Source organism: Gorilla gorilla, chromosome 5, assembly GCF_029281585.2.
Source record: "Gorilla gorilla gorilla isolate KB3781 chromosome 5, NHGRI_mGorGor1-v2.1_pri, whole genome shotgun sequence".
In the NCBI taxonomy this organism is placed as follows: Eukaryota; Metazoa; Chordata; class Mammalia; order Primates; family Hominidae; genus Gorilla; species Gorilla gorilla.
Window position 1 is genome coordinate 160,770,244 of NC_073229.2, and position 14,390 is coordinate 160,784,633.

General features: G+C 40.3%; 1 protein-coding gene across 2 annotated transcripts in view; it reads right to left on the bottom strand.

The window, feature by feature from the left end:
* MAP3K5 (mitogen-activated protein kinase kinase kinase 5) overlaps nt 1–14,390 on the bottom strand; it is a 236,836-nt gene that overhangs the window by 17,510 nt on the left and 204,936 nt on the right. For both annotated transcript variants that reach the window (XM_055391191.2, XM_019030003.4), the window contains exons 25-26: nt 8,972–9,157; nt 5,736–5,841 (exon numbers count right to left, since the gene is read on the bottom strand). In XM_055391191.2, the coding sequence (XP_055247166.1) occupies nt 5,736–5,841; nt 8,972–9,157 (292 nt within the window). The remainder of the gene's footprint in view (nt 1–5,735; nt 5,842–8,971; nt 9,158–14,390) is intronic.

Consider the following 14,390-nt stretch of genomic DNA (forward strand, 5'->3'; position numbering starts at 1 on the left):
CTGCCAATAATCTAAAGGCTGATTCTTGTTGACAAGTGAGAAAATAGTCTGAGATAAAACAAATTCTTAAGGGACTTGTACTGTATTCTCTGTTCTGTGTGCTCCTTTTGGAAAAAAGATTAAACACTTTTTTTTTTTTTTGAGAAGGAGTCTCGCTCTTTCACCCAGGCTGGAGTGCAGTGGCGCCATCTCGGCTCACTGCAGGCTCCACCCCCCGGGGTTCACGCCATTCTCCTGCCTCAGCCTCCCACGTAGCTGGGACTACAGGCGCCCACCACCTCGCCCGGCTAATTTTTTGTATTTTTAGTAGAGATGGGGTTTCACTGTGTTAGCCAGGATGGTCTTGATCTCCTGACCTCGTGATCTGCCCGCCTCGGCCTCCCAAAGTGCTGGGATTATAGGCGTGAGCCACCGCGCCCGGCCTAAACACTTTTTTTTTTAACTTTTTATTTTGAAATAATTTTAGGATAACAGAGAAGTTGCAAAAATAGTGCAGAGAGTTCCTGTATAGCCTTCAGCCACTTGCTCTCGCCTTAACAGTTTATATACCTTTGGCACTATTATCAAAACCAGGAAATTAACATTGATACAATACTATTTTTTTTTTTTTTTTGAGACAGGGTCTCACTCTATCCCCCAGGCCAGAGTGCAGTGGTGCAATCTCAGCTCACTGTGGCCTTGACCTCCTGGGCTCAATTGATCCTCTCACCTCAGCCTCCCTAGTAGCCAGGACCACAGGCACATGCCGCCATGCCTGACTTATTTTTGTATTTTTTATGTAGAGATGCGGTTTTGCCACACTGCCTGGGGTGATCTCAAACTCCTAGGCTCAAGCAATCCTCCCACCTCAGCCTCCCAAAGTGCTGGTATTATAGATGTGAGTCACCACACCTGACTTTGACACAATACTATTAACTAATCTATGGACATTATTTGAATTTCACCAGTTTTCCTACCAATGTCCTTTTTCTGATCAAGGATCCCTCATTATAATTAGTTGTCATGTCGCCTTAGTCTCTTCCAATATGTAGCTAGTATTTCTTTATTTCTCACGACCTTCACCCTTTTGAGGAGTATTGGTCAGGTTTTTGTACAATGTCTTTTATTTGAGGTTCACTGATGTCTTCTTGTGATTAGGTTGAGGTTGTGCATTTTTGGCAAGAACACCACAGTGTGACGCTGTGTCCTTCTCAGGGCATCCTATCAGGAGGTACATGACGCTGATGTGTCTTCCTACTAGTGATGCTTACCTTGATCATTTGGTTGAGGGGGTGTCTGCCACATTCCTTCACTGTAAAATTACTGTTTTCTCCTTGTAGTTAGTAAATATCTTGTGGGGAGACACTTTGAAAACCATCCACATATCCTGTTTCTCCTCATTCTTTTGACTACTTTAGCTGTCATTGATGGTCCTTGCCTGCAATAATTATTACTGTGGTGTTTGCCTACTGGTGATTTTCTGTTTTCCTCATTCATTTTTATTTATCAATCACAATTCTACTATAACAAAAAGGTGATCTTTCTCGTCCATATATTTATTTATTCAATTATTTATATTAATATGGACTCACAGATGCTTATTTTATTCTATAATCTATAATCCAATATGATCATTATTTTGTTGTTCAGATTGTTCTGGCTTGGACTGTTTGGAACATTTTCAGGTTGGCTCTAGTGTCCTTTCAATAAATCTCCATCCTTTTTGACACTTTCTTATTTCTGGCATCACAAGGTGTTCCAGGTATTTATTTATTTATTTATGACATGGGGTCTCGCTCTGTCGCTCAAGCTGGAGTACAGCAGTGCAATCATAGCTCACTGTAGCCTCTATCTCCTGGGCTCAAGCAATCCTCCCACCTCAGCCTCCCAAGTAGCTATGGGCATGCACCACTATGTCTGCCTAATTTATTTTTATTTTTTTAGAGACAGGGTCTTGATATTTTGGCTGGGCTGGTCTCAAACTCCTGGCCTCAAGCAATCCTCTTGCCTTGGCCTTACAAAGCCTTAGGATTACAGGGGTGAGACACCATGCCCAGCTACAATCTTATCTTTTATTTCCCCCGCCCCCAGCCTGGAATCAACCACTTCTCCAAGGAAACCCAATTCCTTTTATTGAAGAATGGCATTTAGAAACCAAGATTTGGGTCTTCTCAGTAGACAGATCTAGGAAATGAACGTACAATCATGTACGGTATAATAACATTTCAGTCAAGGATGGATCGCATATATTACAGTGGTCCCATAAGATTGTAATACTATATTTTACTATACCTTTTGTATGTTCAGACACACAAACACTTACCACTGTGTTAAAATTGCCTACAATATTCAGTATAGTAACACACCATACAAATTTGTAGCCCGGGAGCAACAGGCCATACCATAAGGCCTGCGCATCTAGTAGGCTCTGCCATCTAGGTTTGTGTAAGTCCACTCTAGGATGTTTGCAGAATGACAAAATTGCCTAAGGACGCATGTCTCAGAACATAGCCCTGTCATTAAGCAATGCATATTGTACTAGCGATGGTATACTTTTTAAAATTTGTGGTCTTCTTTCGCATGTCTTCTGAAATGGCAGGTTAACTATAGTATCTTGCATCTGAAAGGAATTTTTATCAGGGGCATTTGAAGACCGTCTGTTTTTCATGTAATTTCTTTATATCTTAATGGCATAACAAAATCTTTCAGGACATCTAGAAATTTGATGGAGTTGTTGAATGACTGACATCACTTCATTTTGTCCACTTATTTCATCATTTGTATATTGGTATACAGTGTATATGGACTTTTCTTATCCTGAGGGAAATACAAAAAGTACTGTCCATGTAATTCTCTTCTAAAAATTCCACTTTTCAAAAATAAATGTTTTCAAACAGTAACTTCAGTTGAAATCAGAAATTCCTAGTGGCCTCAAAGAAACCAATTTCATGGTGGAAGAACAAAGTCCTTTCTTTAGCAAACACTTTTAATAAAAAATGTGCCTTGTTCCGCACATGGTTGATCACAGCAGTGTCCATCCCTGGGACACTCGCGCAAGGACAGCTCCCTCTCTGCAACCTCCCTGCTGTTCTCCCTAAACCTAACAGAGTTTCACCTACAGTTACTTTTGCTTTTTAAACTTTCTATTCTGGAAGAATTTTAGATTCATGGAAACATTGCAAAAATAGTACAAAGAATTCCTGTATACCATCCACACAGCTCTTCCTAATATATCTTACATAACTATGGCATGTTTTTCAGAATGATTAAATTAACATTGGTATAAACTATTAACTAAACTGCAGATTTCACTCAGATTCTCAGTTTTTCACTAATGTTCGTTTTCTATTCTGGATACCACATTACATTAGGTAATCATTACTAAAAGGAAGTTTGTTTTTTTTTAATTAAGTAAACAGATCATTTATATGCTATTTAAGTTGTTTCAAAATATACTCTCTTTTTCCTTTCTTCATTTAGGTGTCCTTAATTTAGGTTGCTACTGTGTTTAACTCATGGCCCATACCTCTCCCTCTCAGTGATATACACTATTCCCCCTTCATCCCATAGATCTTTTGAATATCTAACCCCTCTATAGCACATTCCCTACAACCAGCCTTATCCTAATGATAAAGTATCTGAATATAAATATTGCTTGACTTCCTTAGAGCATGAATTTCTTAGGTTCACATCCAACTACTAATCATGTGCTTCAAAGGCTCTCTAGAATTTTTTTCTAAGTTTCTACACCATGCAAATTTTCCACCCTAATTTGTTATAATCAGGTGAAACTCATTTACTTATTGTTTCAACCAAATATGAATCAGGGATCCGCTGTTTTCCAGACACTGTGCTGGACAGTATGCTAGGCTCAGAATAAAATAAACCACAAACAGTTACCCTCTGGTGAGGGTAACAGCCATTAAACTAGAAACAAAAGTAGTTTCAGATTGTGGCATCACAAATAGGTGAAAACCATTTCCAAGGAGAGAGAATAACAGAGGAAGCCTACTTTAGATTTGGGGATAGGTCCAGACTCTCGGTGGCCTGAAGAATGCAAAGGTGCAAGCCACAGGACACGAGAGACATGGGGTGGAGGTGTGTTCCAGGTAGAAGTAACATGTTCAGGGATAGCAGAACTTCTGTTTCTTTCTTACATAAGAAATAAGTTAATCTTGACCAATGTTTGACATAAAGATTGACACGGATGCTCTCGCTCTCATGTCAAACACTCAAGTGTTCTATGAGAAGAGAGGGAATTCCACAACTCAGAAGGGTTGGCCTGAACTTAAAAGTTTGTAGTACCATTTATAAATAATTTTAATTTAAAAATATTTCAGGGCCAGGTGCAGCAGCTCACGCCTGTAATCACAGCACTTTGGGAGGCCGAGGCGGGAGGACAGCTTGAGCCCAGGGGTTTGAGACTAGCCTGGGCAACAGAGTGAGACTTCATCTCTACTTAAAAAAAAAAAAAAAAGAAAAACTAAAATGAAAATATTTCATATTGATCTTATCCTTTTAAATTTATATTTCAGAATGCTTTATAATATAGGTACAAATTAGTACAACAGAACATGTTTCTAATTTGTTTATATAAATATATATAAATCTGTATCTATCCATGTAAAATTGGTCAACTGCTCTTTCTTTCTACCTACCTACATACTCATCCATGCATCCATGCATCCACCCACCACCCCAACACACACACAGGGTGGAAGAGCTTTGCTTACAATTTTTTATTAATGGGTAGACTATCAAAACACGTTGGAGGTTTTGCCTTAGAGTATGAATACACTCCTCACTTATGCCAAAAAGCCTTGTTTCATCAACACTACCCCTTTTGTATCTCACTGCCAACATAGCTGGGGCTGTGTCTAGACCAGTGATTTCCAAACTTGGCTATTCATCGACATGACCTGAGAGCTGTATTAAAATCAAGTTCTTACAGATGGAACAAGCAGGATGTTTAGGGCTGTGAAAATATTCTTTATGATACTATAATGGTGGATACATGTTATTATATATGTAGAATTCCTAGAGAATGTACAACACCAAGACTGAACCCTAATGTGAACTATGGACTCTTGGTGATGATAACGTGTCAATGTAGATTCACTGATTGTAACCAATATACCACTCTGTGGGGGACCTTGATAATGGAGGAGGCTATGCATGTGTTAGCCTAAGGGGTATGTGCAAAATCTCTGTATCTTCCACTCAATTTTGCTGTGAATCTTAAACTGCTCTAAAAGACTAGTCTTTAAAAAAAAATCAGATTCCTGGGCTTTATTCCTGGCAGATTCTTATTTGGCTTCAGATGGGGCTTTGAAAGCTGTAATTTTAAAGACAATTAAATTGCTCAATGCAACGAGCTATGCAATACCTCCTTAAATTGCTCAATACATTGGAAGATTTGGGAACCACTGGGTAAAAGATGTAGGAATGTGTTTTGTGGTCCAGATATCTATATTTTGAAATGCGTATTTATCTGAATCACCTGTATACTTTTTCTCTTCACATCCAAACACATTCCTTAAAGACAGGGGAAGCAAGTCTTCCTCATTCTTAGTAAATATTTTGCTTGGTGTACCATTATCCACACTATATGTACTATTTGGTGATGTTGAAAATATTTCTTTAAAAAAGGGTAGTATGGTTCTTAAAGTACTAAGGTGATATCAGAAATAACAGATGAACAGTAATCTAAAATATCCAAGCACTAAATATGTGCAGAGTAATTAAATATCTCTGACCTGGAACCAGGATGGTAATGGCTGTCTGTACCGCCTTCCGAATGATACTGTCTAAGGCAAACATCCAGTGCGGCTTGATGTTATGATTCCGAAGAACTTTATTGACCTGGAGAGAGAGTGACATTTAGCCTACTTTAATTTTTAATTGCAAATAGCCTAGCTGATCCAAGCACTTGTATGAAGTTCCATTTACAAAACAACTAAGAAGTTTCTTCACCTTGAATTCTTTGTAATTCTTTATGTCATTGGAAAACAAAGTAAAAACTGCTACTTCAAATCAAAGTTTAGTGAGCCCCATGTAAGCAAATAAGTTATTTAAGTGAAAGGCAGTCTGGTTCAAATGAGAATGTTGCTTCTTTGGGACTCAGAATGTGCAGTTTTTAGCTTTTATAATGTCTGCAGAATGGATGGAGGGAGGGGGTGAAGGAGGAAAACAGGGTCTAAGAGACTTTAAATAAAAATAAAGGCTGTTCTTACTGTTCATTATTTTCAATTACTTCTTCTTCTTATTATTATTATTTCGTTTGTTTTGGAGACACGGTCTTGCTCTGTCACCCAGGGTGGAGTGCAGTGGCGGGATCATGACTCACTGCAACCTGTGCCTCCGGGGCTCAAGCAATCCTCCTGCCTCAGCCTCCCAAAGTGCTGGCATTGCAGACATGAGCCACCGTGCCTGGCCATCTTAGCCATTTTTAAGTGTATGGTTCAGTGGCATTAAGTACATTCACATTATTGTACTACCATCACCGCCATCCATCCACAGAACTCTTTATCTTGCAAAACTAAAACTCTATACTCATTAAACAGTGAGTTCCCATTTCTCCCTCCCCACAGTCCCTGAAAACAAGCATTTTAATTTCTGTCTCTTATAAATTTCACTACCGTAGGTACCTTCATATAAGTGGAATTACAGTATTTGGCCTTATGTGAATGGTTTGTTTCACTTGGCATAACATCTCTAAGCTTCATTCATGTTGTAGCATGTGTCAGGATTTCTTTCCTTTTTAAGCTTGAATTATATTCAATTTTATGTATTTATCATGTGCATTACCTTTCTAAAAACAAGCTTTTAGCATAAGACTATGACAAGCTCACTTAAATTTTGGGTTAACTCTACTACCTGCTGGCTTACACAGACCTCTAAAAAAAGAGGCTATTTCCCCAACAGGGCTCTGGTTAGATACCTCTGAGTATCTATAGTATGATTATGGAAGTATAATTTTATTTAAATTCCAAAAATTTAATCACCATCCCTACTGCGGCTGGGGAGATGGTGACCCAGCCACAAACCCAGGTCAAGAGCTGGAGCTCCAGTTGCTCATGCCTGTCCTTGGTCCATCTTCATCAAAATCCCCTAGTTTGGAAGAGAGTCAGTTTGAGGACTTCATCGTAGTAGTTGCACAGGAAATGAACCCTTGCTAGGTTCCCACTTGTTCTAGAAAATCCATCCAGGCTGAGTTTGTCCTGGTACCTTCATTTCTTTAAAGAATTTACATACTGGCTGGACATGGTGGCTCACGCCCTGTAATCCCAGCACTTTGGGAGTCCGATGCGGGCGGATCACCTGAGGCCAGGAGTTCAAGACCAGCCTGGCCAACATGGCAAAACCCAATCTCTACTAAAAATACAAAAATTAGCTGGGCATGGTGGCAGGCACCTGTAGTTCCAGCTACTCGGGAGGCTGAGGCACAAGAATTGCTTGAACCCGGGAGGCAGAGGTTGCAGTGAGCTGAGATCATGCCACTGCACTCCAGCCTAGCCAACAGAGGGAGACTCCATCTCAAAAAAAAAAAAGAATTTACATTCTTATTAGGTGGAAGAGGGATCTGTTATAACCATGACCTGCTCCTCTCAGCTCTTTATTACATAGCAAATTACATCATAGGGCCCATACTTTGGGTTCATTCTCATCCTGGACAGTGAATGAGCAAGAGCAGGCGTGTGTGTGTACACGTGTGTGTGTGTGTGTGTGTGTGTGTGTGTGTGTGTGTCTGACCTGGCCCAAGGCCCAGGAGTACAACCCAATAGCTCTCAGTCTGAATTCTACAGCAAACTTGCTTTCCAACCTCTAGGCTAGAAGCCAAATGTGTGGGCAAGTGCAAATTGGCTAAATTATTTCACTCTACTTGCAGGCAGTTGGGTTTCCCTAGTTGCAGCATAAGCATGCTTTTAGCATTTAATATTAGTGATAGGCTTTGCCAGTTGCTTTAATTTCTTATGCCCTCAATCAAGTCAGGACTCTTGTCCCTGCCCACAATATAGCATAAAGACCAAGTGGCTTACACAGTGTCTCAGAGAATGCTAGTAGTTATTGAAGGATTCCAATTTGGCTTTAAATTGGGGATCATTTGATGTTGCAAATAAAATTGTCAACACACTTTCTACAAAGAAGCAATACACACATTAGGGCTGAATTAATTTTGGAATTTAAATAAAATTATACTTCCATATTTATACCACAAGCACCATCAAGAACCCTTTTATTTCAGTCTCCCACATCTTGTTAAGGGTCTCCTGGAGGTGGCTTGAGGCTTTTTTGGCACTGAGTTCCACAGATAAGTCTCACCCAAGAATAACACAGAGGGTTCTGAACGCAGTACAGAAGACTGGCTTTAGTTTGTGTTGCATAGCAACTCAATTTTGGAGAGAAGACTTCTCAGCAATCTCTCATTAGATCATGTGCTTTAATTTTTAATCAGTGATGCTCTGTACTCTGAAAGTATACTTCTGGCTAGAACAGAGTAGGTATTTATGAAACAAACATGTTAAAAATGTTCTGTATGAAAACTAGAGAAAAACTGGAAAAAAATTAACTGGTTTTATTCAGCAGTGACCATTTCAATCTGTACTGTTAAATTTTTCTCAATGGCCACTAGATGGCATTTCTCATATAGCATTAGAAAATGTATGACTAAAGTGTGTTATGTTGCTAAAGTTGTCAAAATAAACAATGACCCAACATAATTTCATAAGAACGAAGTTCAGCCATGGGAAATATTTTGTTATTTTCCATGGTGATTTGGTTTTATGTGTTTTTTAATTTGGGGAATGCAAACACACAAAACAACAAATCAGATACTTAGAAGCACACTGAGAGGCGAATATCTCACATTTTTCATCCAAAAAGAATAGAGTTCACTGGAATTTTAAAAGAAAAATAACAGAACTTATGTTTTATCTTATTTTTCTAACTAGTTTTAGTGTGTGGGAAAACACTGGCAAAATATCATACTTACAGCATCTTGAAAACCAAAGAGTACCACCTGGACTTGGCTAATGCCATGGCTGTCGAAGTCCAGCTCCAGTTTCAGCTTTGACAGTGTGGTGGCTATGATTTTTCGGTCAGTGGATCTCACAAATTCTCTGAGGCTTGCAATGAGGGTTGTGATGTGTTCCCATTTTAGTTTCGGTTCTTCAGCCCCCTGTGAATAAAAATCAACAATCCTTCCGTCAACATATGCTGGATATACCTGCCATGGGAATCCTATCTCCATACCCCCTGCCCCCACATTTTTTTTCTTTTGGTAGAGACAAGGTCTCACTATATTGCCCAGGCTGGTCTCGAACTCCTGGGCTCAAGCCAGCCTCCCATCACTACTTCCCAAAGTGCTGGGATTCCAGGCATGAGCCACCATACTTCCCACACCCCTTTCTGAGAAGAACTGGACTCCAAATGTCTCCAAAGGAAAGACCATATTTTGAACTATATGGCTCCTCTTCAATCCTCCTACCAACACCAAGAAATAATCAGAGAGAAAAGGTACCTGCCCCACACGCTGGTCAGTAGCCATGATATAGTCAGATAACAAAGCTTTGCCCAAAAAGACTAAGGCCATAAGATTCTTTCAGAAATTTTAATTGGGAACTAAAAAGAGATTTGAGCAATAAGCCATAGGATCTCAACCTGAAAGTCTGCCCGGAAAGAGAAGCTATAAAATAGGGTCATGAATATGTCCAACCATAGCAGAAGCAATGGAATTGAGAAAGACAATAGGGAGTGTATTAGTTCATTTTCACACTGCTGAAAACACATACCCGAGACTGGGCAATTTACAAAAGAAAGAGGTTTAATTGGACTTACAGTTCCACGTGGCTGGGGAAGCCTCACAATCACGGCGGAAGGCAAGGAGGAGCAAGTCACATCTTACGTGGATGGCAGCAGGCAAAAAGAGAGAGCTTGTGCAGGCAAACTCCCATTTTTTAAGAGCATCAAATCTTGTGAGACTCATTCACTATCACAAGAACAGCACAGGAAAGACCTGCCCCCATAATTCAATCACCTCCCACTGGGTTCCTCCCACAACACATGGGAATTGTGGGAGTTACAATTCAAGATGAGATTTGGGTGGCGACACAGCCAAACCATATCAGGGAGAGAGAGGAGAAGTGGACAAGAACAGAAATGCACACCAAGCAGGTCAACAGCAACCAAGCCAGAGAAAAGATGTGCAAACTCCGGGGACTTGAAGTTCCTCAGGCTCATATTCTGTTTTCAGTGTCTGTGAGACTCGGCTAGGCACTATGATTGGAATTCCTTAAGAGTCTACTTCCCTTATTGCTATGCGTGTCTACCTATAACATGTCCTTGGTACTTCAGTTGTCCTAACGGTGTGTCAGTTCCTTGCAACCAAGAGGGGCTGATCTCAAACTTCATTTCTGAAACTACCCCTTACCCATCAATGAAGCAATTGCTTCTAAGAACAGACTGATGGACTATTTTATTACACTAAAATATATTACAATGTTCAAACAAATGCTCTTTCTCAAAATGATTTTTTCTTTTTATTTTTTTTTTAAGAGACAGGGCCTCTCTTTGTCACCCAGGCTGGAGTGCAGTGGCACAATCATAGCTCACTGCAGCCTCTAACTCCTGGGTTCTAGCTCTCTTCCCACCTCAGCCTCCTGAGCAGCTAGGGACTATAGGCATGTGCCACCACACCCAGATAATTTTTTTAAAAACTTTTTGTAGAGACTGGGTTTTGCTAAGTTGCCCAGGCTGGTCTCAAATTCCTGGGCTCAAGTGATCCTCCCACCTCAGCCTCCCAAAGTGCTGGGATTATAGATGTGAGCCACTTTCCCCAACCTCAGATGGAACTTTTCTCCTTTGAGCAACGCATACTGCTGCTTCTTTCTTTCTTTCTTTCTTTTTCTTTCTTTCTTTCTTTCTTTCTTTATTTATTTATTTATATTTATTTTTTGACAAAGTCTTGCTTTGTCACCCAGGCTGGAGTGCAGTGGCTCCATTTCAGCTCACCACAACCTCTGCCTCCCAACTTCAAGTGATTCTCCTACCTCAGCTTCCCAAGTAGCTGGGATTACAGGCACCTGTCATGCCCAGCTAACTTTTGTATTTTTAGTAGAGCTGAGGTTTCGCCATGTTGGCCAGGCTGGTCTTGAACTCGTGACCTCAAGTGATCCACCTGCCTCAGCCTCCTGAGTGCTGTAATCCCAAAGTGCTGGGACTATAGGCATGAGCCACCATGCCCGGCCCACACTGCTTCTTTAAGGAAGCACAGTAGGATGTTATTTGTTCCCATTTAACTTTAAGAAAATATAAGAAACTTTAAGAAACTATTATATCATTTTTATTTTATATTGTACATTTTCTTACTGTACCATTAAAATTAAAATTCCTCCACTGGGCTGTGAAAATTATAATTTCTAGGAGTCTATTAAAATAAAAAAGAAATGCACCATCGAGTTCTTTCTCTTAATATATTTTCATTTGGAAGCTTGGTCTCATGTTTATGTTTTCATGAGATAAGATTATATTGAAAAGCTTGAAAGCTGTCATTAAAGGAATACTTTAAAATCACAATGGGAACCATTATAAACTTTGTTGGTTTTTTCCTTACCACAAACTAAATTGCACCCAAGGTAAAGATTCACAGGCAAAATCATAACATCATGAAAACATGTTCAAGAAGAAAAATGTGAGTTATGCAGAAATTGGAAGCTTCTCTTAGTAAAAACTCAGTTGCAACATGTTTGCCAATAGCAAACTTCAAATGGCAAACTTTTTTTTCGACATTAACTTTGTTTTCACAACAGAAAAACATGTTGCTTCTGGTTTTTTGATGTGTGTGCTACTGTCCTGCAAAGGAACATGCTCTACTCTGGGAAATGTTTTCTGTTCAGACTATTTCATCTACTTACGTCATCATTTATTTCTGTTCTGACTCCAGTCTCTCCATGTTAACTCACTCATGTGCCTTCAAAAACAAGCGTCTTGGCTAGTATCTGGTGAGCCTGACTCAGCATCAGCATAGATTTAACGGTATGCATTTCCTGCACTCCTAGTACCAGGTTGTGATGGTTAATACTGAGTGTCTACTTGATTGGATCGAAGGATACAAAGTATTGATCCTGGGTGTGTCTGTGAGGGTGTTGCCAAAGGAGATTAACATTTGAGTCTGTGGGCTGGGAAAGGCAGACCCACCCTTAATCTGGGTGGTCAAAATTCAATCAGCTGCCAGTGCGGCTGGAATATAAGCAGGCAGAAAAATGTGAAAAGAGAGAGTGACCTAGCTTCCCAGCCTACATCTTTCTCTTGTGCTAGATGCTTCCTGCCCTCGAATATTAGACTCCAAGTTCTTCAGTTTTGGAACTCAGACTGGCTCTTCATGCTCCTCAGCCTGCAGACAGCCTATTGTGGGACCTTTTGATTATGTGAGTTAATACTTAATAAACTCCCCTTTACATATATATGTATTCCATTAGTTCTGTCCCTCTAGAGAACCCTGACTAACACACAGGGTCTTCTGCAAAGATGCTCTCCAGTCTTTATCCTTTAAACTTCCTCAAAAACCAGGAAAGGATTTCAGAAGGATGTTACAGATTAAAAGGCTTTTCATGGTTTAAGGGTTTGAGGACCTGACCAATATCTAGATTTGGTTTTGTTATGAAGTGTAGGCTTAAATATAGATACAAATATGTATCTAGAAACAATACAATGGCAATAATTACTTCTGATTGATTGTAGAAAAAAATTAAAGATATTAGATAACTATTATTAGCCTGCTTGATAATGATAACAATAACAGTTAACAATTGTGGAATATTTTCTGTTATGATTTAAATCACTCACAATCTCAGTTACTCCCGATAGCAAGCTTATAAAGTAGACTCCTCCATCATAGATGAGGAGGTTCAGGCTCTGAGAAGTTAAATCGGTTGCCCAAATTGCACAGCCTTTAAGTGATGGAACCAGGCCTCAAACAGCAAGCTAAGCCCAAGCTCCTAACCATTCCATTCTACTGCCCCAATGACCTGCAATAGCAGCTGTCAACCTGGGTCAGGACCTGTTCTACCACTGAATCACCATTTGATGTCACAGGAAAGGATTCCCAACATCCTTAACAGCAGTCAGAAGGGCCCCCACCATCATGTGGCCATTATGGATTCAGCATGTGATTCTGATCAGCAGTTTCGGGTACTCACTGGTAGCTTCATGCTGGTCCCCTAAGGCATGCCCTCTGATGGTTGCTTTTAAGGTTTTCTTTCATTTCTCCTTTTACAGAGAACATTCAAATGCACTTTAAAACCAGGAGGCACCAAACAATTGAATATGACTAACCACTCCCACATTTAAGTATTTCAGCACAGTCATAGAAGTGATGACCAAGGCAGTCCTATCCCTTATGGCGCTATGGTCCAGCAGGGAGACAAAGAATAGACCCCAACAAGCTGGCATTTCCTGTACTGGAAAAGCACATTCTTTGGGGGTAATTAGAGATTTAGACAATTCCTGGGTTTTATGTGTTTTTGACCTAAAATCAAGCATCTTAAAGGTCCACAGGAGAGGCCTTCACTCTGCAGTGGCTAATGGTGATTTACTTTCCTTCTTCACCTCCAACGCCTAATCCCCACCCCACTTTATGTTTTCCTAGCACTTGTCACCATCGGGCCTACCAGCGAGGCAGAGCAATGTGGTGGTTAAAGCAAAAACTTCAGAGCCAAACTGCCTGGGTCAAAATCCTAACTCCCTCACTTAGGACTTCATGACTTCGGCAAACTACTCAAGTCCTCCGTGCCTGTTTCCTCATTCGTAAAATGAGGATGCTAATAGAACTACTGGTATAGTATTACTGTCATGAAGATTAAATGAGCAAATACACATGGAATACTAAGAACAGTACCTGGCCTAAAGAAAATGTTAGCTGTTATTACTATATGTTTTATATATATGTATAGTTTTTCCTCTTCTGGTAGAATGTCAACTTCAAGGGGATGCAGATATTTTTGTTCGGTTTGCCACGGCATCCCCAGCACATAGTACAGTGCCTGGCCTTCGACTGATGCTCAATAAGTATTTGTTGAATGAATAAATGAAAGAACTCCAAGGGCTGCCCAGCTGCTCTCTCCATCCAGCTTGGTTCCTCTTCTTGGGTCAACCCAGTCCTATTCTAAGTCTTTGAATGATCACCGTGAGCCAAAGGAAAGGCCAGAGAGAAAGCTGATGGCTCGAGACCACTCCAGTCTCCACCGCCACGAAGCATGCATGACACTCATCCTCCCTGGACTCAGAGGCCAGCTACCCCTCACTCTAGAGCACCTTCTTCCTGGGCCTCAGAGTAACTGCCCGAGACAGCTTTCCTTTAGGACCCAAGTCAAGGTTTTTGAGAGTGTGTAGAAAACACTCATTTCAGCTCTCCT